This window comes from Gymnodraco acuticeps, unplaced genomic scaffold (assembly GCF_902827175.1).
Source record: "Gymnodraco acuticeps unplaced genomic scaffold, fGymAcu1.1, whole genome shotgun sequence".
NCBI lineage: Eukaryota > Metazoa > Chordata > Actinopteri > Perciformes > Bathydraconidae > Gymnodraco > Gymnodraco acuticeps.
Window position 1 is genome coordinate 1,347,219 of NW_022992059.1, and position 24,600 is coordinate 1,371,818.

The window sequence follows — 24,600 nt, forward strand, 5'->3', positions numbered from 1 at the left end:
TATTCCAAATAGAACATACAAAGCTTATATAATATTAATTCAGGCAAGTTTCATTACCATTTTCCACATAGCAGGGACAAACACAGAACATACCGCCAAACTTTGTAAGTGACAAAATGCGTTATTTGATCAATAATGGGGTAGCATGGAACTCCGCTAAGCTACTCAGTTGGAAAGTCTATCATGGCTTAATGTACTTATATGGACCCTATGAACAAAATGGTACCACAAATGTTTTGCCACCTCGGGTGGTACCGATATTTGGTCTGGCCCATGGACTATGTCAACCACCACACAGAGAAACACTGATAGAAATGTGTGTGTAGTTGTTGATACATTGCTGACAGAGGGAACTAGAATACAGATTTAAGAAATATCAGTTTTTGAGCATGTCATAAGCATGTTTTGTCTTGACTATATTACAACTATATTATAATAAAACAATATAGTATTTTTATTATTGAATTGATTATGATTATCATTATTAGTAGAAGTAGTTTATTTGCATTAATTATGTTTTTATCTTTTTGAGGCTAGTATTTGGCAGGAAATGCAAAATTCACCTGTAAACCCATACTGAACGACACACATGCATATTTACCATTTACCTCACTGTATAAAAAAGTAACCGTTGATAATAATAATAAACAGGAATTATATTTGCAAAGTAGCCTACTCCTGTCGGTTGGGGGGGGGGGGCCTCATCTCACAATGTCGCTTGGGGCCCCAAGTTGGCCAGGGGCGGCCCTGTGTATCAGTACCAGTAAAGGAGGTACGGAAGTAACCAAACATGAGACAGTTAGAGCAGGAAATAGCACCCGAGGGTGGGGAAAGAGTCATGGCTAGCTATCAAGCTAAAGTAGCTACCGTTAGCAAACTCTCCTTCTCTTAGCGACTGTAACTCCACAGTTGCCTAGTGTAGGCAACTGTGGAGTTACAGTCGCTAAGAGAAGGAGAGTTGTGAGTGCTTAAGCTGTAGTAACGTGTGATTACAACGTCAGGCAGTTGCCGTGATCAAGAGTTTTAAAACGATCGATTTAAGTTAAGATAATATAAGCTATCAGCAGCAGAACAGGCACACAGGATACCCGGAGATGACAACAACAACAACCGGAAGTTACAACACGCTTACCGCAATAGTGAGGGTCCGTGTAGGAAAAATCTCTTCTATTGACATCTGTGCTTTGTGGCCTCCAGCTGAGCATGTGCTCTTTAATTACTGCCCTCCACTTCCACTCATTACCTCTGAGGCAGCACAACAATAGCCAGCAGCCTGCTCACCACACCACAGGGCTACGGAGGTGGTCCGGTCAGTTAAAGGTTCAATGTAACCCTTTCCTTAAGGCTCAGGGTTTTGCTTGTTGTAATAAGGTTTATTCCTTAAATAATATTATCTTTCTTTAACAGCACTGCATGCTTTATGTTATCAAACTAAGACATTGTGATGTAACAGTTATGTATACAATTAACATACACTGTGACCTCAGGGTATTCCTGTGACCTTCTGCCTTGTTACATCACAGTATTTGGGCCAAACAGGCAGAGCTCCATCTGTCAACCGTGTGTTACATCATCAGCAGAATGTCACGGCATTTATCCGTAACCCGTGACTTACACTCATCCATACACATCATTTTTAATTCATGATTAGGCTATGATTTTTCTCACAGCCTTACATTGCATATGACATATTTACTGGTCAAAGACCTTTTACCTTGTTTCATAAATTAAATGTTTTGTTAGAAGCCTGAAATAAGATCTGTGGTTAACACAGACTGAAGAATTGTTCATGTTTTTCACAAAAATATAATATATAATAATAAAATTGGTGTTAATATGTGGAGAGTATCATGCTGAACAGAACGTGTAAGCGTCATCACCATTGTATTTGACTCTACATCTGCCTGCTGGCTGAATGTGAGTAAATACTCTGCTCTACTCTCTCCTCTCAATATTGGATCAGCATGCAGACATTTGCTGATGATAATCCACCCTGAGTCAGAGACCACCTGTTCATCCGTTTCTGCTCTCTGCTGCCGCCTGCTGGACACACTGACTGCTGCAGAGACTGTCTACAGTTAACAGAGAGAGGTTGGAGCACTTTAAATAACAACATATTTTAAAATATATACAAATGTCACAACTGAATCAATATAAAAGCACATTTTATTGTGCAGTGGTTAGTGGACTTAAATACTGTTGGGTTGTTTATTTACAAACTTTTCATCATAATTCATTGTTTGTAAAATCTTCCTCTGCAAACTAACCATGCGTTGAAGATGTATTCCGCTAGAATTATTGGTCACCTGCAAAGAAATGTAATCAGAAATATATTGTCATAGCTACCTGCACCAAGAGACATGCTGCTTCATTTTTAGCATGGCAACTAGTTGTAGAAGTGTTGTTCTTCTTAGATTTCTGACAAATGTTAACTGTTTTGGGAATCGTCATGCGTCAATCGAGATGCAGAATATTAGATTGACAAGAAAGAAACTTCACGACTTTTGTTCAATTATTTATGGTTTGTCTATCCAAAGGATGGGCAATATCATCAAAGGTGTGCAAATGGACTGCATTAATAAAGTCGGCATTCACCCATTCAAACACATTCATACAGAGGCCATACAAGTCCTACCTGCTCAGGTAGTAACATTTACACACACTCACACACTCGGCTAGTGGGAAGACCTTTGGGGTTCACTTTCTTAGGGATACCACAACATGTTTACGTCAGGGGCTGGGAATCAAACCACCAACCTCCCAACTCCTGAGCCACAGCCATAGGACATTAATGGCGCTTTTCCACTGCAGGGCCTCATGGCTAGGCCTCGTTAGGCCTTGTTAGGCCAGGCTCACTTTATGCTGCGTTTCCATTACAGTTTAGGAACTGGGGTAGTAACTATAGTAACGCAGTGTAGGCGGAGTGTTCTAAATAGAGTGGTCAACACCCACTTGCTACCTTTCCACAGTACTTAACATTTTGACCCAGCACTTAGTGCATCAAAGTGAAATGCAGACTACAGAAAAAATGTAAGTGCATGCAGATTTAAAGAGGCCCAATTATGCTTTATGGGGTTTTCCCTTTCCTGTGTTATATAGGTTTGTGTGCATGTACATTGTCTGTAAAGGCTCAAATCCATGTGTTCCCTCCATAGGGAGTCTCAATCCCACATTCCTATTAAACTCCTTTTTTACTTCTGTAACATAGTGACATCACTATGTAACATCCACATTTCCTATTGGCTAGCGCTTCAACACATTGCAAGTCATAGGCTAAAGCCCCTGTCACACTGTCCCGAAATTGACACCCGATGGGCACACGAATATGGAATTGTGAATTTCGCACGATGATGGCCCCGAACCACACACGAAGGCAACATTTACATTACATTTAAGACATACAACTGCAATGAAAGTACCAAAAACAATTATGTTACAGTACTATGATACTGTACTGATATCTTCAGACTTTGTTCTTTACTTTATCCGTCTTTATATATAGAAAATATTACGTTTTCTCCGTAATGTTGTTTCCATAGCAACAACAACTTCCTGTCAACTCTCCTTCAAAATAATATATTATATCCTTTTTAGTTTCACAGAACACAAATTGGGTTATTTACATAATATGTTTACATGATTTTGTTGTGCAATAAACAACCCGATGGACACACGATAAAGGAAATGTTCAAATTCGGCTGTGATCGTAGCAACATCGGGCCATTCGTGAGGGCATCTTAAGCCATCGTATGACCGCTGGTGGAGTTTCTCAGGCTCCGGCAGCAACTTCGTGAGCTGTGGCAAAATCTTTGGCATGGCAACAAATTGCCGAAGGACCTTGCGAAGGTTCATTTTCATTAACCGTGTTTTACGTGAACCTCATCATGACACTCGAGAGGACGGCAGGTCTGTAATTTCCCGTGTTCAGTGAATGCAACAGAGCCAAGACACCAGACCAATCAGAGAGTTGCATGTAAATACAAGTGTGCTTGTTTCATTCAAACTCGGCTCTGTGTGTGTGTGTGTGTGTGTGTGTGTGTGTGTGTGTGTGTGTGTGGTGTGTGTTGTGTTGTGTGTATGTGTGTGTGTGTGTGTGTGTGGTGTGTGTGTGTGTGTGTGTGTGTGTGTGTGTGTGTGTGTATGTGTGTGTGTGTGTGTGTGTGGTGTGTGTGTGTGTGTGTGTGTGTGTTGTGGTGTGTGTGTGTGTGTGTGTGTGTGTGTGTGTGTGTGTGTGTGTGTGTGTGTGTGTGTGTGTGTGTGTGTGTGTGTGTGTGTGTGCGGACATAGCGCATTTAGTGTGTGAGAGAGAGTTAGAGAGGGATAGAGGGAGAGAGGGAGAGAGGGAGAGAGAGAGAGGGACCGGTGCCAGCAGCAGGCAAAAAACCACCTGTATGTAAATTGTAAATAAGCCATCTGTATGTCAAATATGTCTTATATGTCTTAAATGACATGATGAATTGGAAATGGGGGACCCTGATGTAAACAAGACGAAAGTCTTTCTCTGGTCTGCATCCCCTTAACAATTGTATGTTTTGAGCTGTACTGTACTGTACCCAGTATACAAGCTGTTAATAAACTTTTCAATCAATCAATCAATCAATCAATCAATCAATCAATCAATCAATCAATCAATCAATCAATCAGGGACCGTGTTGTTAGCATCTGGTTAGCTAGCTGCACTAACGGACATACGGAGCTGTTGGTTCCACAACAAGCTGGAGGAGAGCTCTCCTCTCAGACTGAGAGGCTCAGGTGAGCTAAAGGACTCTCTGAGTGTTTAGATAGTTCACTTTAGTCTAAGTTATCTCAGTGGGTCTCAAACGGTTTGGTCACAAATTATTCAAAAGATTATTTCCGCGGCACACTTTCATATGATCATTATAGTTATAAAAAAAATAAGAGAATAAAGGAAAAACAGTTATGAAATACTATATGGCAGTAAAACAAGAATACAGTTTGAAAGGAGAGTGATTTGTAAAATATCCATAAAAAAAAAGAACATCTGCTTACAGTTGTGTTTCATCTGGGTGTTGAGAGATGTATCCATAGATCTCTTAATGTTGCTCTTATAGTGCACCAGATTGATGCTTTTAACTTCAATATTTAAAAAAAATCTTCCCGGGGGAACATCCCCCCGGACCCCCCTAGAGGAGGTGAGGACCCCCCGGAGGTGAGGTCCGCTCCCCACTCGTAAAAAATAGCACTTTACCCCTGCCTATATGCCGTGAGCTGATTATCGAGCCTTCATTGTAACAGTCGCGGGTACACTGTGTGTTTGCGTGTGGGGATTGCTTTTGTGCGTGCTCTATAGTGCCCGTAATAGTGTTCACTGGAGTCCAGCACCTCAGCACCCCCACTCAAAATACCTTCCCGCGCCTCTGGACACAACGACATGCTGACTGCAGTGGGGTTTGAACCTGTTTGGGGAGAGATCTGCTGGTACGTTTTCAGCAACCAGCATCAAGCTTTTACAGCTATACAGCAACTCAATTTTGGCACGGGTAAATTATGATTAAAATACAAGCAAATTCACACTTACTATTTGTAGCTACACAAACAAGACAAGGATGTACAAATATATACTTTATTATTGGAACAGATCCAAAAGTGCAACAGAAAAAAACTCACTCGTATGTTATTTTAGGGGTTTCAATGAAAAGAACACAAAAAATATGACACAGTTACAGAATTATAACACTGTGATAAACAGGGAGAGGGATCCCTCCTCTGTTGCTCTCCCTGAGGTTTCTCCCATTTTTTTCCCCTTAAACTGTGGGTTTTTCTCTGGAAGTTTTTCCTTGTACGATGTGAGGGTCTAAGGACAGAGGGTGTCGTTTTTATTTCTCATACTGATATTCTGAACAATCTGTGCTGTTGTATTTGCTGTAAAGTGTCTCTACTGTAGGCTATTTTTATTATATGTACAGCACTTTGGCTCGACCAAAAATCGTTTATAAATGTGCTATATAAATAAAACTTGATTTGATTTGATTTGAAGTTGCATAAATTATAGTACAAAACTGTACACAGTCTTTGTCCATCCATTTTTATAAATATACAGAACATTTTGGTAACATAAATTCTTTAGTCATGCTATTTGTCTTTACCATACTGTGAGAAAGAAGTGTAATGTTTTAAATAATGTAAATAATGTAATTGTAAATAATGTCAAATATGATTTAAACACTAAACTAGATTGTTCAGCAGTCAGTGCAGGATATCATATCAAAGTCCAACTGAAATCAAATGGCTTATTTGTTGTGTGTTACAGCATACATACAGTAACTTGTCTGCAAATCATTAGTCCTGTGTTCTCTACCTAAAACAAATCTGAAACCAAAACAAGACAAGGGGGGGGGGGAGTGTGTGGGAAAGAAACTCCCTATGGAGGGAACACTTTTACACATAATTTACATGCACAAAAAACATATATAACACACTACAGGAGAGGGAATACCCCAAAAAGCACAATAAGGCCTCTTTAAAGTATATGGGTTACATTTGATTTCAATTGGACCTTAATTGAAATCAAATTGGGCTGGTCGTGGCAAAGTCGATAGGGAGTTGGTTTGGCAACTGGAAGGTCACCAGTTCAAGTCCTGGCAAGACCAAGGGCTCTCTTAGGCAACCCATCTAGGGGAGGACAAATTGAGGCTTAAAAATCATCCAAAACTGTGCAACAGTACAGTAGGCCCACACAAACTGCAGAACACTGGTGCTTTGGGAACACTCAAATGATTTAATTCCCATTTAAAATCAGGAGACTAAATACGAACATTGTGTGTGTGTGTGTGTGTGTGTGTGTGTGTGTGTGTGTGTGGTGTGTGTGTGTGTGTGTTGTGTGTGTGTGTGTGTGTGTGTGTCAGTCATACTTGCCGATTTTCGCGGGAGACTCCCGATTTCATTGCCCTCTCCCGGTTTACTCCTCAGATTGACTCACGACTGTTTCCACTCGGACTTTAATACAGCTACACCATTGTTTGGTTTCCATGGTAGCGCGTCTCTTTAGCAGCGCGCGCAACTCAAAGTCTGAGAGGGTGAGGAAGATGAAAACTGAACAACAATCCACAACTCGACCCTCTGCTCACTCCTTTCCTGTAAAATACAGGTCCATCCCACACATATGATCCATGGTGCTACAGGCATTGCCCTTACAACTACAATAAGCATGTAAATGTTAATCTACAGCTCTGGCGATCCACTAGCACCGGAGTCTCCACCTGCAGACGCAGCCATCCTTGACAACTACTGTAGCGTCACCTTGGATACGAGTCCAAACAACTCACAGACACACAGGCCAGGGCGCTGACAGGGCGCCCTTTGAGCATCAGATCTGACGACGCTGATTGGCTGAAATTATGTTTCGGCGGCATAGTATACAAATAGCAACAGTCAGCTTGTTGGCTGCTGCTGCTCTGGCTGAGGGCTCCTTTCTACCGCCCGGACGAGTGACACACGCTGTGGCCAGGCAGGAAACATGTGACTTATCAGTAACTTTAGACATCGTAAAACAATTTTAAAAGAGATTTTATTGTAGATTATACATTTTACTGATACCAACTATATAATATTTACCTTGTTCATTAAAAATAAAAATACATTTTTATTTTTATTTATTTTTAATGACAATCAAACATGTGGGAAGAGGGTGGGCGGCGCCCCTAGCGCCCTTATGGGCCGGCCGCCACTGGACTCGGTTAATAATTTCGCAACGATGTCATCACTATCACCGAACTTATGCTAATTATAAATCTATCGATCATATATCTATCGATCATAAATCTATCGATTAGATTTATGATTAGAAAATAATAAAAGTAGGGTAGACATGTGGATATTATCCGGCTGAACAAAACGTGCATTTATCTAACAGGTTCGTTTTCCACAGACCTTATTTCGAGCTATTTTCCAAAATCCTATGGAGAATCCCATTGCTTTCTGTCGAGGGAATCCGAGCTAAGCTTACTTCCGGGTTTTAGGATGCGTCACTGCACCACCGGCATAGACCTCACAGCGGGCGGAACTTGTCATAAAGTCGGTGAAAATAAAGCCCGCCCATTTAGAGGGAAGATATGATTGATCTCTATCTCTGTTTCTTATCCTATATCTAATAGAACTGCTCGGGTCTTGATAGATTGAGTGGGGAAGTTCATGAGATCTTTCTAGAGGGTTATCAATAATAACTTTTATCCAATTACCTTTTCCCTCTCTGTCTGTGTATGTGTATTCTCTTGTTCCGATTAACCCAGCCAAATCTTTTTTCTTGTTTTGTATCTATATCTACGCCGGGATCCGGAGTCGAGGCTGATCCTCTTGCTGTAGTCCTGTGTCTTGGATCCTCTATCCTGAGTTCTGGATTAAGTCGTGGACTTCGGGTCGTGGCTGAACCTGTCTCTGCGGTCCTGCCTTGGGTCTCATCATGCTGCTTCCCTGAAGGCTCCCACAGGATTGTAGCTGACATCCTCGTGGATTCATCTTCTTATTACAGACACATGCATTTCCTAACATTCGGTCTATATGCTGTAAAATGTATTATCTCTTCGATTTACACACGGCATCTATTGCACGTATGTCCGTCCTGGGAGAGGGATCCCTCCTCTGTTGCTCTCCCTGAGGTTTCTCCCATTTTTTTTTTCTTCCCCCCCTTAAACTGTGGGTTTTCTCTGGAAGTTTTTCCTTGTACGATGTGAGGGTCTAAGGATCGAGGGTGTCGTTTTTCTCACACTGATATTCTGAACAATCTGTGCTGTTGTATTTGCTGTAAAGTGTCTCTACTGTAGGCTATTTTTATTATATGTACAGCACTTTGGCTCGACCAAAAATCGTTTATAAATGTGCTATATAAATAAAACTTGATTTGATTTGATTGATTTGATCAATTGTACTGTCATTTGACATTACTCTCTCATTGAGTTATAGCGGGCCCTCTGTGAATGTAGAGAGGGACCAACAAGCTCTCCCGTCTTCATATAACTCGCAGAGACGGCATTTAACCCTTCACATTCCAACAGAAACTGAACAGGCAGATTCGAAGGATTTATTTCTTTGGAAATATTATTTTAAATACAATTAAATCAAGTTATTTTGGTAAAACTAATGAAAAATGCAACAACAAAAAAATATAAAAATAATATTTAAAAAAAAACCTTTTTTTTTTAATGTTTTCTAATATTATTTTTTAGAATATCTTCCTAGAGGGCCCTGACGGCTCGCCACTGACAGAGATGCTGTATGAGAAACCAATGTGAGTTTGGAAAATTGCACAATATAAATCTATTCTAGTAGACCTCAACAATGGAATTATGATCGGTGGAAATGGCCATGACATGTCTCCTTTAAGATGGTGAACAACTTTGGACTTGATAAAATACTTTTTAAAGGCATTATCTCAAGTTTACAGACACAATCAAGAAAATCAAGCTCTTGGCTCTCGTTTTCATATTTAAATATCTATTCCTGCAGACATGTCTGCACATTATATGCAGTAGAATGCCAAACAACACGGCTGCATTATCCTGGTCTGTTCTTAGTAACAAAATCACATTTATCTTTATGAATGTCAATTAATTTTGATATATTGAAAAGGCAGAATAATATCAGCTAAAAGGTCAATTTACCTAACGAGCTCAGCGATCTAGGTGTGAAACTGAGGTCACATGATAACAGATGGTTGTGATGTTCGGAAATAGTAAACCCCAGTCTCTGTTCAAAGATGTTCTCTAGCATCAGATCATGTTTGTCCAACTGTCCACAACCCCTTGCAAAATTGTATTTTTGAACAGATGTGGAAGGATTTTGCCAAAATCCAACAATGTTTCATGTGAAACTAGAAGGTGGAGCTTTGAGACTAGATGATTTTGTAGCAAATATTTATATTTGTCCTGAGCTTTTCTTTGATTCTGGAGTACCAACGCAAACGCTTGATACATCACCATCCACTGCTCTATGATGATTAATATATGTATTGAAGCAGAGAAAAAGCTAATTTGTAGCATCTGAAATCTTACATTTTTTTGTCAGTGCATCTGTCCTCTGAAATTGCGTACCTTTAATGTAAGGCGGTTTATAAAGTCTTGCTACCTAAGAGCTGCACTTCAACTAAACAAAGGTGAAAGAAGAAAATGTTATCTTATTTGTACTGACCCATTACCTTAAGGCTGGATTACACAGAAGGCTTGGCATAGGTATAGTTGTAAGGTCCAGTCGGGTGTAATAATGGTGCAGTCCTGACCTATATGTCTGAATGAGTGTGTGCGTAATCACATATCGTTATCATAGTCTCCAATCATACTCCGAGTGTTGGACGCCAGGAAGATGTCGTTATCTTGTGGACATTCATGATGGCACGAGCAGGTCTTAATAAACATCATCTTTTTGGTGAACGTTTCTCCCTCTGTACACTCGAACTCCACCTCGGCTGTGATGGTGGTGTGTGGCGTGCAGCAGCGATTGTCTGTGCAGACACCACAGAACTTTTGTTTGTACACCCTGGTGCTGGAGCAGCCCGACAGCTTGAAGCGAAACCCATGCTGGGCCTTTGGTGTCCGGATGCATTTCTTCCCCTTCTGTGGGACGGACACATAATCAGATCTCAATGTCATGCATTAGCATCATCACAGAGTAAAAGTACTTCTTAATAGTGGCAAGTGGTAAGCTGCGCAAATAGCTCGAAATAAGGTCAGTGGAAAACGAACCTCTAATCGATAGATTTATGATCGATAGATTTATGATTAGAAAATTATAAAAGTAGGGTAGACATGTGGATATTATCCGGCTGAACAAAACGTGCATTTATCAAACAGGTTCGTTTTCCACAGACCTTATTTCGAGCTATTTTCCAAAATCCTATGGAGATATCCCTGTCACGATTCTCATGTTATGTCACGTTTGTAGTTTTGTATGTTTGGGTTTATTTTGCTGTTCGGTTCTCCCTGTCTTGTTTTCCTCCTTATGTATTGTCTGGTCCCTCTCCCGGTGTTTTTCCTCCCTGTCGTTAGTTTCCCTAGTGTGTCTAATTGTCTGATTGTGTTCACCTGTGGCCCTTGTGTTTCTCCTCCCCTGCCCGGCTGTTTCTCGTCCTGTGATTACCCCTCCCTGTATTTAGTCTTGTCTCTTCCTGTGTTCAGTGTTGGTTCGTCTTTTGTTGTTCTGTTTGTCCGAGTTATATTATTTTATCCTTGAAATAAAGGTATAATTAGTTTTATCTGCATTTGGGTCCTGCTTCCTTCACTCTACCGTAACAATCCCATTGCTTTTTTGTCGAGGGAACCCATGCGCAGCTTACTTTCGGGTTTTAGGAAACGTCACTGCACCACTCTGTTAGTTGTGACTGTTGTGATTTAAAGTATATTATTAGATGGCTTAGTTGAAAACTCAAATCTTTTCAGTTTGGAAATTTCAGAGATGGTTAATTTCTGACTTCTACTGCTAAGACTTTTTTTTTAATACACTGTTGTATTCCGTACGTTTGTAGAACATTTGCTAGGATTGACCATGACATTCTCAGAAAATACTTGGGTAAGTAGTAATGAAACAGAAATTACAAGATAGGCGCTTCTCAGGTATTGGCAACTCCTAATCCAACATTTTCTATTTTGTGCCACGGAGTACCTCAAGTTTCAGTTCTTGGTCCTTTTGGATTTTCTATGAACAGTATATGCTGGTATTGGGATATATTATACCTAGACATGATGTCAATTTTTACTTTGTTGCTGGCAGATCTTGGCTGCATCCCTGTTAATAGTGGAAAAAAAGAAGCACCTTCTTGAATTGTTTTAAAGACATTCATCAGTATACATATGTATACTGTATTTCTTTACAAAACTGAGATCCTGATATTTACTACTAAAAACCTAGATTTCAGACTTTGTCCACTTTTCTAACTCGGATAACTCAACGTACATTATCAGAACGGTCCGTTTAATCTACAGTCAGCAGCCGACTGCCAAACGCTTTCTGGAGGTGATAGTTTGGTTTGTGAGTCCTGCTGTGACAGGGCAAATAGATTGGAACTCAGCCATGAACAACCTGAAATTGGTTCAGAATACGGAGCCTCCCTGATATAATACCTTCATAAATATAGGCACAGCTAACCTTTACTTTTGAGCCGTAAATGGAGCCTAACAGAACTGCATAGTGAAAGATTACTAACCGAATCTAAAAGCTCATGGTGCCATTTTTTAGGGCACTTGGCCATCTGCCTGTGGACACTAGGTTTGGGTCAGTTATGTAATGTCAGATCAACTTAATAAGGGTTATTCACTGGAAGTTATTACTGGAGTATGTTTTTATCCTCAAACCCCACTGTTAATTGAAAGAAAACACACACCTTGATTTCTTTTCCCTGCTGGGTGTTGCAGGGCCGGACCATGCACATCCTGCTCTGCCTCTCCAGCTGGCATCGCTGGTTGTCGTTGGTTATGCGGGATGAGACGCCCATGTCACAGGTGGCCGAGCACTCACTCCACTCTGTAGTCTGGACTATACAGTTATCTCTTGGACTCTCTGCCTGCGGTCCATTTGGAAACACCTGCCTGAAGAGTGGATCTGAAGAGGGTAAAGGGAGAATCTGAGAGGCTCCTAAAGAAGAAGGGTGATAAAGGAGAAGTGGGGGGGAATGATTAAAAAAGTCAATTGGTATTATTGTTTTTTCAAAAAGACGACTGCTCATGAGGAGGCATGGGTGTATTTTCAGGGTTGAATGTATCCCAAAAATTGAGAAAAAGATGAACAACATATGCAATAGTTGTGGGTCCAGAAAGTCATATAAAGTAGCTTTAACACGTAAATATATACATTGATTTATGCTGTTGATCTGTCTTTAGCTGTGGTTTGAGGTTTAACATGGGATTATACCTATTTAATGACATTCTATGGTTAATAACCATGTTGTCTGGGTCAAAATCCCCAAATCACTTAAATTGATAATAAAGTACAAAAAGCCTACATCTACTGGGGGGTGGGGGGTAGTGAATGTTACTGACTTAAAGAAAAACAACCTGTGGTCTAGAGTTGATCCCACATTGCATACAAGAATAAAACGCTGAATTTTGAAAGGCATCACTAATATTAATAACAAAAATATCTGGTATAATTGGCAAGTGCAATTTTATAACATGTTTTATGATTGTTTTCTATGACATACAATACATTTTTCATGACATACTAGCATGACATTTGTAAGAAATACTATAGTGTGACTTTGTTTACATACTGTTGTCACAATCCTAATGTCATATCACGTTTTTAGTTTAGTCTGTCTTGTTTTGGGTGTTATTTTGCTGTTCTGTTCCCACCTGTGTCTTGTTATCCTGTCATTAGTTTCCCTCTAATTGTGTTCACCTGTTGCCCTTGTGTTTCTGCCTCCCCTGCCCGGCTGTTTCTTGTCTCGTGATTACCCCTCCCTGTATTTAGTCTTGTCTCTTCCTGTTCCCCTGTCGGTTCATTGTTTGTTTGTCCTCCCTTCACGTCATGTTTCTTGGTTGTCTCTCCGGTCTTCCTCCATGTTTCTCATGGTCAGTTTTTGTGTAGTTGTTTTCTGTTACCGTTTCAAGTTATGCCATGTTTTGTTAATCAGCTTTTAAATAAAGCTTGCTTTTGTTTCAAGACCTTTTTCCGTTTTTTGTAGTCTGCATTTGTGTCCTACCTTTTTCCACGATTCCTAACAGAATGAACCGACCAACAATGGACCCAGCAGATTTTTATTTTTATTTGGACTTGTTCTCCCTAGAGTACACTCTTCAGTGTCATTATGCTGAATGGAGTAGAACCTCGGCTGTCCTCAAAAAGGCACAAATGGAGGTGGACAACGTGCCATGGTTGATAAGCTCATTGCCTGAGTTTCTCAGAGTTTTTTCTCGTAGCCCTGAGTGCCAGTCTCCATTCTCTGACCCTTTCTTGGGATCCCGCCTGGCGTTTGGAGGTCCACGGAGCCTCCAAAAGACCTCTAAAAGACGCAAGGTCAGGAAGCCAGCTCGTACTCAGGTACCGGTCCCAGCAGCATTGGTTCCGGCTCCAGTGCCGGCCCATACAGCCATGGTTCCGGCTCCAGTTCCAGCCATGGTTACGGCTCAAGTACCGGGACCAGCAGCCATGGTTCCGACTCCGGCTCCTCGTCACCTGTTAACTCTCCGGCCGACGCCAGCTCCCCGAGTCCTGTCGGCGTACCGGCCGACGCCAGCTCCCCGTGTCCTGTCGGCGTACCGACCGTCTCAAGTCACCTCGCGGTTCTCGCCCTCGAGCCCGGCCCCCTGACTTTCCCGGCCGCTGCCTTCGCCCTCATGCCCGGCCCCCTGAGTTCGCCCGCTGTGGCCTTCGCCCCTTTCTTAACTCTGCCTTGCCCCCGGGCCGTCCGCCCGAGACCCCCTCCTCGAACTCTGCCTTGCCCCCAGGCCGTCCGCCTGAGATTCCCACCATGTACTTTGCCTTGCCCCCGGGCCGTCCGCCCGAGACCCCCTCCTTGATCTCTGCTTTGCCCCCGGGCCGTCCGCCCGAGTCCCCCTTCTCGGCTTCTGCTTTGCCCCGGGATGTCCGTCTGATTCGATATAATTCGATACACTTACATCATTTTCTGAAAGATTGTAAAGGGACAGTGTGATTTTGGTGACATCTTGTGAGTGTTCCATTGACGTGGATTGAATTAATTCAACTGAAAACTGAAAGCATCAATTATACAATATATGGCTCTGACTAGACAGAGAGTCTACAGCTTGCAAATGCTGGACAAAATGAATCAAAAGATGTGGTGAGAAAATGTGTTTAATTTATTGAAACAGTGCAAACTGTAGCTTACAAGCATTTGAAACGTAAGTACATAAAGTGCAGTATCACAATGGACAATGGAGAATTAAAAGGTGCAGCAGGTGGCCTGTTCTGAACAGATTCTTTTACAGCATTTTTAGCGTAACACAGAATATGAGGTAGCCAATAATTCAAGTCACTAAGAACAACATTTAATGTAAAATGTACCTGCCAATAATTCAAGTCCAAAGGAGTAACATTTAAGCCAAAAACACTAAACAGAAAGGCTCCTCTCTACATAACTGCATCTACATTCTCTTCAGATTTTTGTTCAGGAATATAATCTGATCAACGTGGTCTGGGAGAAGTGCACTTCTCTGAGCAGTGACGATATCTCCGGCGGTAGAGAAGACCCTCTCCGAGACGACACTAGTGCCAGGGATGCACAGGTACCTTTTAGCAAAGTGTGACAAGAGTGGATACTCATACTGGTGCTCCTTCCACCAGACCAGTGGATCTTCTTTCACTTCCAAGAGATCTACCTCCTTGTAGCGGGTCATCTGCTCCTTGGCCTGGTTCTCTTGGGTATTTGTCTTGGGTTGTGCTCCACCACCAAGAAGGGCAGCCAGTGGACAAGACGGCTTTGGATTCCTGGGTGGAGGATGCTGACCTTCAAATAAATAAACAATAAAAACAAAAACACATTCCATAATTCCTACTCAGAGGTTCAGACAACACAGTGTGCTTCACTAGATAACTGGGGTTACGTAATGTAACCCAGCTTCTATGAGTATAGGCGCAGCCCTCTAAGGCTATCGCTATTGGGTTAATCCCACTGCACGTGTGCAGCACTGACAGACTTATTCCACGCCCACCTATGACGTGGGCCCCACCTCCGGGCTCACTTCCGTATAAATAGGAAGTAGGCCCTACAATCCACTCCAACAGCTTTTCTTCAGCTATTCGCGGAACCAGTGGGGCCCGAACCTTAGAGGGCTGCGCCTATACTCATAGAAGCTGGGTTACATTACGTAACCCCAGTTCTATATCGTATAAGGATTCGCCCTCTAAGGCTATCGCTATTGGGTTAAGGGCGAAGCAGGATGTAGTCTACGCCCCACTGGTTCCGTCCGTTACCAGAAGCAAAAAACACACCTACTCAGTTAATAACTCATGTCCATTTCGCATGGGCATGCAATTGAAAAACCCCGACATTACTCACTCTGGCAGGCTATTCAGTACTAAATGTGTCAGAGAAGAATGGGAGAAATCCCTCAAATACAAACGAATAAAAGAACAGGGGGAAGACCAAGATGCAGCAATGCAAATGTCTTCCATTGTCATTCCTCCGTGCAACGCCGTAAAGGAGGTGAGGAGGAGGAGGAAAGAAGCCATCCAAAGTTATCACTTGCGATCTAAAATCTAACCTTTGGCATAAAAAACCCGGTTAGGGCGCAAAACAGCTAAGCTGCCATCTCCTTGGATCCGGAGACATGACGGAGCCACCGAGAGAGCAGATCAATCACTCACCCTTTTAGCTGATGTCAGAGCCAAGAGCAGAGCTACTTTGGCTGACAGAAACTTCAGGGGAACCTGATCTAAAGGTTCAAATGGAGCTTTACTCAGTGCGCGTAACACTAAAGTCGAAACCCATTGAGGCGCCAAAGCGCGTGACACAGGTCTGAGTCTCTGTGCTCCCCGTAGAAAACGTTTTGTCAGGGGGTGACTACACACCGTGCTGACACCAATCTACGCGGCAAGATGAAATGGCAGCAGCATATGTTTCGACCATGCTATAAGCCAATTCCTGTCCAGCAACAGCTGGAGGAACGACAGCACGAGGCAGGGGGCCCAACGGGGTCCAGAATTTTCCCTACACCCAAAACGGAACATTGTCCATTTGGCTGTGTAGGATGTATTCAGCAGCTGCGCTGATCGAACACCTCCCTGGTGATTTATGTAGGCCGCCGCTGCTTTGTTGTCTGTTCGAATCAACACATGTTGATTGTACAGCAACAGGGCGAAGTGCTGGATTACTTTCCATATAGTAATTCCAGCACGTTTATATGAAGGGACATGTGACCCGGCCACTGTCCCCCCACTGCCTGCGACATGCACGTTCCTCAGCCTGCTAGAGATGTGTCTGTGAACACTGTGGTGTGAGACGTCACTCTGCTCAGATCGTGCTGGACAGCGATGGCGGTTGTTACCACAAGTTCCCATCTACTTCACCAAGGTCTCAGAAGATTACAGAGTCCATTGCCTACTTTATTTGTCAGGATTTGAGACCTTATTCCGTGGTGGAAACGCGTCAAATATGACAATAGCAGCTGAGGAGGCAGCGTTCACACTTCACGTCAAATGCTACGCACACACCCTAAATCTGGCTGCACAACGTGCCCTCAAAATCACAGCTGTTGGGAAGAGTGAGACGCATTGTGAACTTCTTCAGACGAAGCACCGCAGCCAACCACATGCTGAAAGAGAAACAGAGGCTTCTACAACTACCAGAGCACAAGCTGATGACGGACGTGGTTACAAGGTTTGTGCGTAGTTACTTTTCAATTGTTTATTTTGTTTTTATTACTAATTTATTTTGTCATTAATAAATAAATTTAAATAAATCTATATATAAAGTTTCTTACTTTTATTTAACTACAGGTGGAACAGTGCACACGACATGCTGGAAAGATTCCTTGAGCAACAACCGGCCATCTGTGCAGCCCTGCTCTCGAGTGAGGTGAGGAAGACCGAGAAGGATCTGTGCACACTGACTGAGTCAGACGTGACAACAGCTGAAGAAGTAGTCAGCGCGCTGAAGCCCATGAAGGAGGCTACACAGTACATGTCCAAGGAGAAGACCCCCACGCTGTCAGTCATCGCACCCCTCCAGGACACACTGATCAATGGACTGAAAACGATCGAAGGTGAATCTGCAGTCATAAAAGAGATGAAGGCTGCCATGTCTGGGGATCTTCAGAAGAGGTAAGTAGTAATGATCCCCCTTTCGTCTCATTAGTATGCATGAAAAGTGACAGGTGGTGTGACAGGTCACACCTCTCCCTACTTATGTTAATGAGCTAAGTCCCGCCTCCCTTTGTTCGAGGAGGATGTCACACCTAGGTGTGAATTCACACATAGGTGTGAGATCCTTTGATGTGAGGGGTGAGGTGTCATCACACATAGGTGTGAAATGCCCCCCTGTGTAGTGCCTTTGTAGTCTAGTCCTTTGATGGGAGGTGTTATAGCAGGTATGTGTGATATAAGCCTCTGATGTTAATCTAGGTGTTGATTAAAGCAGTCTCTTTGAAGTTATGCTGTCTGGCCCCTGTCCCCTCAGAGTTGTATAATCTAATTAGCCTCTGATGTTTGCCCTTTGATGTGAGGTGTTATAACAGGAAGGTGTGATTTCACACTGGTGTGCTATAAACCTCTGATGTTAATCTAGGTGTCTCTTTGAAGTTATGTGAGACTGTCTACCCAGCCCCCCTCCCTTTTCTCCACCCCTTCCTGTGGCTATGACGCAACAGATAGTGGGGGGTGGAATTAGGTAGAAATATGCGCAAACTAAATAAAAAGACAGCAATTCCATTTACCCAGTCACCTTTTCAAAAAAGAAAAATGGCAAGAGAAGCCTTGAATGGGGTTTAATCAGTCTGTGACAGCTTACAGCCATCCGTCCGGAGCGTCAGTCAAGAAACTAATGCAGCAGCAGCAGTGCGGGGGTCAGATCCCGACAGTCTCGTGCCCTCTTTTGGTCATGCGCGCGTTCATGTGTGTTGGTGTGTTGGAGGAGGGGCTCTGTGAGGAAGTGGTAGATTTTCCCCGGTTTGACTGCAAAATTCTCCAAATTATCTAACCCTTACCTTTAAGAACAATTCACACACACACACACACACACACACACACACACACACACACACACACACACACACACACACACAACCAGATGTGGGGGGTTGAGATAGCCTGGGGTGTAAATGCCTATGTTAATTAAGACACTCTCTGTGAGAGGAGAAGAGAGGGATTAAGTTAGTTTTTAAAAAAGAAATAAACTCAAATTAAATAAAAACAGCCATTAATTTTCACTCACCAAGACATCTAAAAACGTTATTGTCCTCTCTAGATTTGATTCAGGGTTTGTTTTAAATGGTGTGTGCTGGCTAAGGATGTTTCTTTTCAAGTTTTTGTGAAACTATTAACTACAAGAAGTATCTGTTTGCAAAGAGGTTATTTTCAAAAGATCTTATTTAGGTTTTAATAGTGATACCTAAGGATATTCTCTTTTAGTTGTATGGATTTGTGAACTAATGTGTAATTACTTTTATTAACTATAATTGCACAGGATCATTCTAAGAAGAGTGAGAGGGCTAATGAGCCAGCACCATACCTCCTCTATGCATTTTCTTGACCTGTATCTGATCTTGAAAAACTTGACTCTTTTAAAAAAAGTTATTTTTCATCTATCATTTTCAACCATGCAGCAAGAAATCAAATTTAAGAATAAGTAATAGTTTGTCACGATTTTATGTCACATCTTAAAGACAGCTTGAACTGGATAAATGGTTAGTCTTTTTTACAAACATACCGTACGTTCTGTATGTTAGTATATCTGGCCAATCGATTTAGACCCTACTGCCCTAGACGCATGCCCTCATTAGCCTCTTAAACCCGGCCCCCCCCCCCGATACCGGGCGGAAAAACACGTCACTGCAGGAGACAGTCTGAAATGAATAAAGGATTAATTTGCATTGATTTTGCTCCACCACAAATGGAGTCATTTTCTTGACCATAAGGACTTGAGAGCAAACCAACAAATTGAACAAAAAGATCAATGGTATCTTTTAATATGGCTATCAAGAAAGAAATCTCCAAATTGACGCTTTGTGTTTTAAATAGTTTGAGAGATTTTCCACTTGCTCTGTTGGAATAGACTGACTGGGACTTTTGTGTGAAATTACGCTTTTTGGTCACAAATTGAGAAAACATCAGTCTAAATTTGAATAATTTGGCCTGTGAAGATTTGGAGAGGTTCTTTATAAATCAAAAACTGATAGAGGAGTCGGTATGTTAATGTGGCGACAAATGTTCCCTTTTCTGCTCTGTGTTGGTCTGTTTGACTTATTCAGCAGCATTCTCAACTCGTGTTTGGTTTGGCTCGAACGGATTAGACACAGGCTCAGTTTACACCAAAAGAGGGGAAAAACCTGATTTTATGCCCCATTGTCAGTGGGTATGTTGGTTATTTGCAACCTAAGTGACAAATTGAATGAAGGACAATTGTGTATATAGCACAAGAAGCCCTTTTAACATTTTATAACATTTCCAGTGTTAAGAGTTATTTTGCTTAATAGGGTAGAAAAACACAGAAGATGGTTTTAGCGGAATAAAAAACAGAACATAAAGGATGGACTGATAATAGAGGTTTACATATATTTTGATTCATGCAAGTCAGTTAGCTAGCATTTGTTTTTATTAATACGTACTTGGCTCCATTATATCCTGTGCAACACATAAACATGTTCACCTTATGTAATAAATTGTAAAACAATGCATGTCGTGTAAGAAACAGCTGTGAGCGAAAACGACAGGACAGGATAATTCAAGGTTAGCAGGAAAATATGAAACGTTTTGCACTCAAACATGATTTATTCGATACTAAGTCGATTTTTAGATTTTCTTTGCCCTCCACGTTTGATCCTTTGTCTTTACAGTGCCCTCCCTCTGTTTTAAATCCAAGAACTTGTATGCTGAGGGATGGGGGGTTTGCTCGTTCCATGGAGCGCTACCTTGTTCCAGAGTGCCCAAGAGGGCCATATCTGTCATAGCACATTCCAGTGTGCAGGCATTTTGTGATTTTGAGGCTATTTCAGTGAAACAAGGCTGTTTGGAACATTTGACAGATTTATGCTTAATTCTCTCAAAAAAGGGTACCGAAAGATACACTTTTCTTTTTAAAAAGCTGACCACTACCATGAAAGTACTCTGTTTTATTAGATTTCGTCAAGAATTTGACTCTTAATGGCAGTTTGTGATTTTGAGGCTATTTCAGAGAAGCAAGGCTGTTTTGAACATTTGACAGATTTATGCTTAAATTCTCTGATAAAGTTACTGAAAGATACACTTTTGTGTATAAAAGCTGAAAAGTAGATAATGAAGTACTTTGTATTAGTAGATTTGGTTAAGATTCTGACTCTTAATGGTCCTCTCTAAATTTGATTCAGGGTTTGTTTTAAATGATTTGTGTTTTGTGTGTACAGACACACAGAAAAACACTGAAAAACACAAAAAGAAGGACTGTAATACACATGTATCAGACACGCCCCCCCCCCCCCCTTGCTATAATGAAGACAAAAGTTTTTAAATGTAAAAAAACACTTTTTTATTTTTTCACACACAAAAATCAAATAGTTATACTGATTGGGAGCAATCCAGTTTTGTTGACATCAATGCTTTATTCTCTTTTCTTGTGTTACTAAGATACTTTTAGTTACACTTTAATGGATGCAAACCTTTTTAACCGGGTAAAATATTCATTAATTTGTAAGGAATTCATTTTCTTTATGTCTCTCTAAAAGGCAAGTTTGTGATTTTAACACTGTTTCGATGAAACACAGCAGTCTTGATAACTTGACATGACTAACATTACTTTTCTAAAATATATATGTTTTTTAGAAGCGTTACTTTGATTTCTTTCATGTTATTTTGAACACATTACTTTTTCATATTTTTTCAACATACTGTGATATTTTGTTTTTTTGTCTTTCTCTCCTTTTTCCATTATACTTTACTGAAGGATACACTTTTATTTTTTAAAAGCTGACCACTACCATGAAAGTACTCTGTTTTATTAGATTCCGTAAAGCATCTGACTCTTAATGGCAGTTTGTGATTTTGAGGCTATTTCCGTGAAACAAGGCTGTTTTGAACATTTGACAGATTTATGCTTAAATTCTCTGAGAAAGTTACTGAAAGATACACTTTTGTGTATAAAAGCTGAAAAAGTAGATAATGAAGTACTTTGTATTAGTAGACTTTGTGTCCGTGTGAAACCCCCATACAGAATGTCAGTCCCTGTGTAAAACTTTTTTAGTGACACTCTGCAGATTTGTGTGTAATTCTCTCACAAAGAAACTGTAAGATACACTTTTTATGTATGCAAAACATCTCTAAAATCTCTAAAAGGCAAGTTTGTGATTTTAACACTGTTTCGATGAAACACAGCAGTCTTGATAACTTGACATGACTAACATTACTTTTCTAAAATATATGTTTTTTAGAAGTGTTACTTTGATTTCTTTCATGTTATTTTAAACACATTACTTTTTCATATTTTTTCAACATACTGTGATATTTTGTTTTTTTTTGTCTTTCTCTCCTTTTTCCATTATATTTTTTGAAAAACTACATAGTGATTTCTAGCAAAATACAACATGCAACTAATACATTATGCAAAATTACGACTTTTTGCGATATTTTCAACACAATATACTTGTACCTTTTTTGTATAGGGCTTCAAGATATTTTATATGTCATGCATAAACACGGTGTCATCTTTCTTGAAACTGACGTGCTGTCCGTTTTACAAAACAAGTTATGTTTTCTGCTTCTTCATCCTCTGAATTTTCCTCCCCCGTCCCTCTTCCTTCACCCCTCACAACAACAATCAAGGTGGATCTGTGAAATGAAACACCTCTTCCCTAAGCGTGACTTCCCTAACCTCTTAAGCCCTGAGCCTGTTTTTAAGGTTTCAGGCTCGAAAATGCTATGCCCAAAACAAATGACTATAACTTAACTTCTAAAAGGGTTATATGAATAATTTCTTTTTTCAAAGCAAGGTTACATCTGTGAGTTGGATGTAGAAGTGTCAGAATCAATATAGATATTTCTCAGTCAGAGTAAATTCAGATGGAACATAGTAAAAAAAGGTAAATTCTTACCCCCGCCTAAAAAAAACCCATTACTTATAGTGAAAACTACCCTTGAATGATGGGATAGTAGACTAAAACTTTAGGAATCCAAAGTATAACATATAATAAGTACCCTGTATCAAGATTGAGGCAAAACAAGTTAAATTTGACCTTTTTAGAGAGGTTTAGCTAAAAGTAGTCTAGGCGGACTGACCTTTGGGCACATTTGGATACCATCAGTGCCATTTGACCTTTTTCAGGTACCATACTGTAAAAATCATTTTATGATCACTACAGGTAATCATTCCATCCAAATACAAGTATTTTAAAAAAAAAAAAAAAAAAATAATTACATTTTTTTTTTATGTAAATGGTGTGTCTGTGTGTGGACTTTGCCTCAGCCCTTACATATTTATCACCCGACTAACACTTCTAGGAAGGTTTACTTACACAATAACAATTAGGAAACACTTGTCTCTTGTCTTGAGCAGATTTATTTAAAAAATAACACAAAAAAACGACACTAAAACCAAAATAACACCACAAGCATTTTTTTTGTAAATACTGGCAAAAAAGAAAAAATGTACACAACCTGAATGTGTTTAGTGTTTTTGAAATGAGGCACCAGGCACTTAGTGCAGTAGATAGGTCTTCACCGTTGTGTTGCCAGCATCAGAGCACCTCCTGAGCGCGGTGGCATCTTCCCCATAATACTTGGGAATGCATACGAGTGATGATGCAGCAAGCTGCTCCCTGAAGGACTTCTGGGTGTGTGGCTTCGTCCTGCCGGGTCACCCCTCATCTTGTGCAGCTCCTTGTGGAGAAGGAAGCTGTTCACCACTGCAATGTCTAGAAAATGGTAAAAAAAAAGGTCTTGTACCATTTCATGGTTTTGTGGTGAACACTGTAGTACCCAATCAAAGCATCGGACACATCCACGCAGCCCATGCTTCTGTTGTAGTCCACCACAGCGTCAGGAATGGTAACAACCTTAGTCTTCCACACACCAGCCCGTTTCACTTTCCTCCTGACAGTCTGTCCACTGAATCAGAAGATGCAGAGGGAGGCTGAGTTAGTACTGGTGCAGACGTCCGGCGGCGTAGCTTGGATGTTGATGGCTCTGGGGCAACTGTATGCTGATCTGATGCACGTCGTAGCTCGGATGAGGCAGATGTTGATGGCTGTGATCCAGAAGCCATTTGATACTCGTCTTCATCACTGTGAAAACAAATGTGGAAAAAAAAATTACTTTGATTACTTCACTGGCTTATTCTTTCAAAAATGGAACTCAAATCAGAAATAATTCCTCCATTTAGCGTGTGTGAAATAACAGTATACATATATATGTGTGTATACTGTTATTTCATATATATATATACTATAGCGTGTGTGAAATAACCGTATAGCCTACATATATATATATATATATATATATATATATGTGTATACTGTTATTTAACACACGCTATAGTATATATATAGACTGATATACAATACAGCTTTATTTATAAACTGCTGTTAGTCAATGTCTGTAGAACTACAAAACAGCATCCATTTGGCGTGTGTGGAATAACAGTATATATACTGGGTTGATATACAATACAGCTTTATTTATATACTGCCGTGTTATAGTCACGAAATACAATTAATCTATTTATACGTTCACCAACATGATGTTGCCATTGTTTTAGTTTCTCACGGAACGATAACGCTACAACAACAAAGCGGCGTCCATTTTGTATTTTGCGAGTGTGGAATTACTATAGATTACACCAAATACACAGCTAATAGATACAAACAGAGAGAGTACATACCTTTCCTGAAGTTCCTAATCAGGGTTGCCTGCTGTTGTCTCTGTGTTCTCTGTTCGCTGTGTTCTCTGTTCGCTGTGTTCTCTGTTCGCTGTGTTGTCGCTTCGCTGTGTTGTGTTCGTTGCTGCTGTGCTGGAGCG

At 40.9% G+C, this 24,600-nt stretch overlaps 1 protein-coding gene across 1 annotated transcript in view; it reads right to left on the reverse strand.

The window, feature by feature from the left end:
- Nucleotides 1-9,216: 9,216 nt before the first annotated feature.
- ccn2b (cellular communication network factor 2b) overlaps nucleotides 9,217-24,600 on the reverse strand; it is a 54,916-nt gene continuing 39,532 nt past the window's right edge. The window contains exons 4-5 of the mRNA XM_034202165.1: nucleotides 12,329-12,579; nucleotides 9,217-10,565 (exon numbers count right to left, since the gene is read on the reverse strand). Of these exons, the coding sequence (XP_034058056.1) occupies nucleotides 10,260-10,565; nucleotides 12,329-12,579 (557 nt within the window). The 3' untranslated portion in view covers nucleotides 9,217-10,259. The remainder of the gene's footprint in view (nucleotides 10,566-12,328; nucleotides 12,580-24,600) is intronic.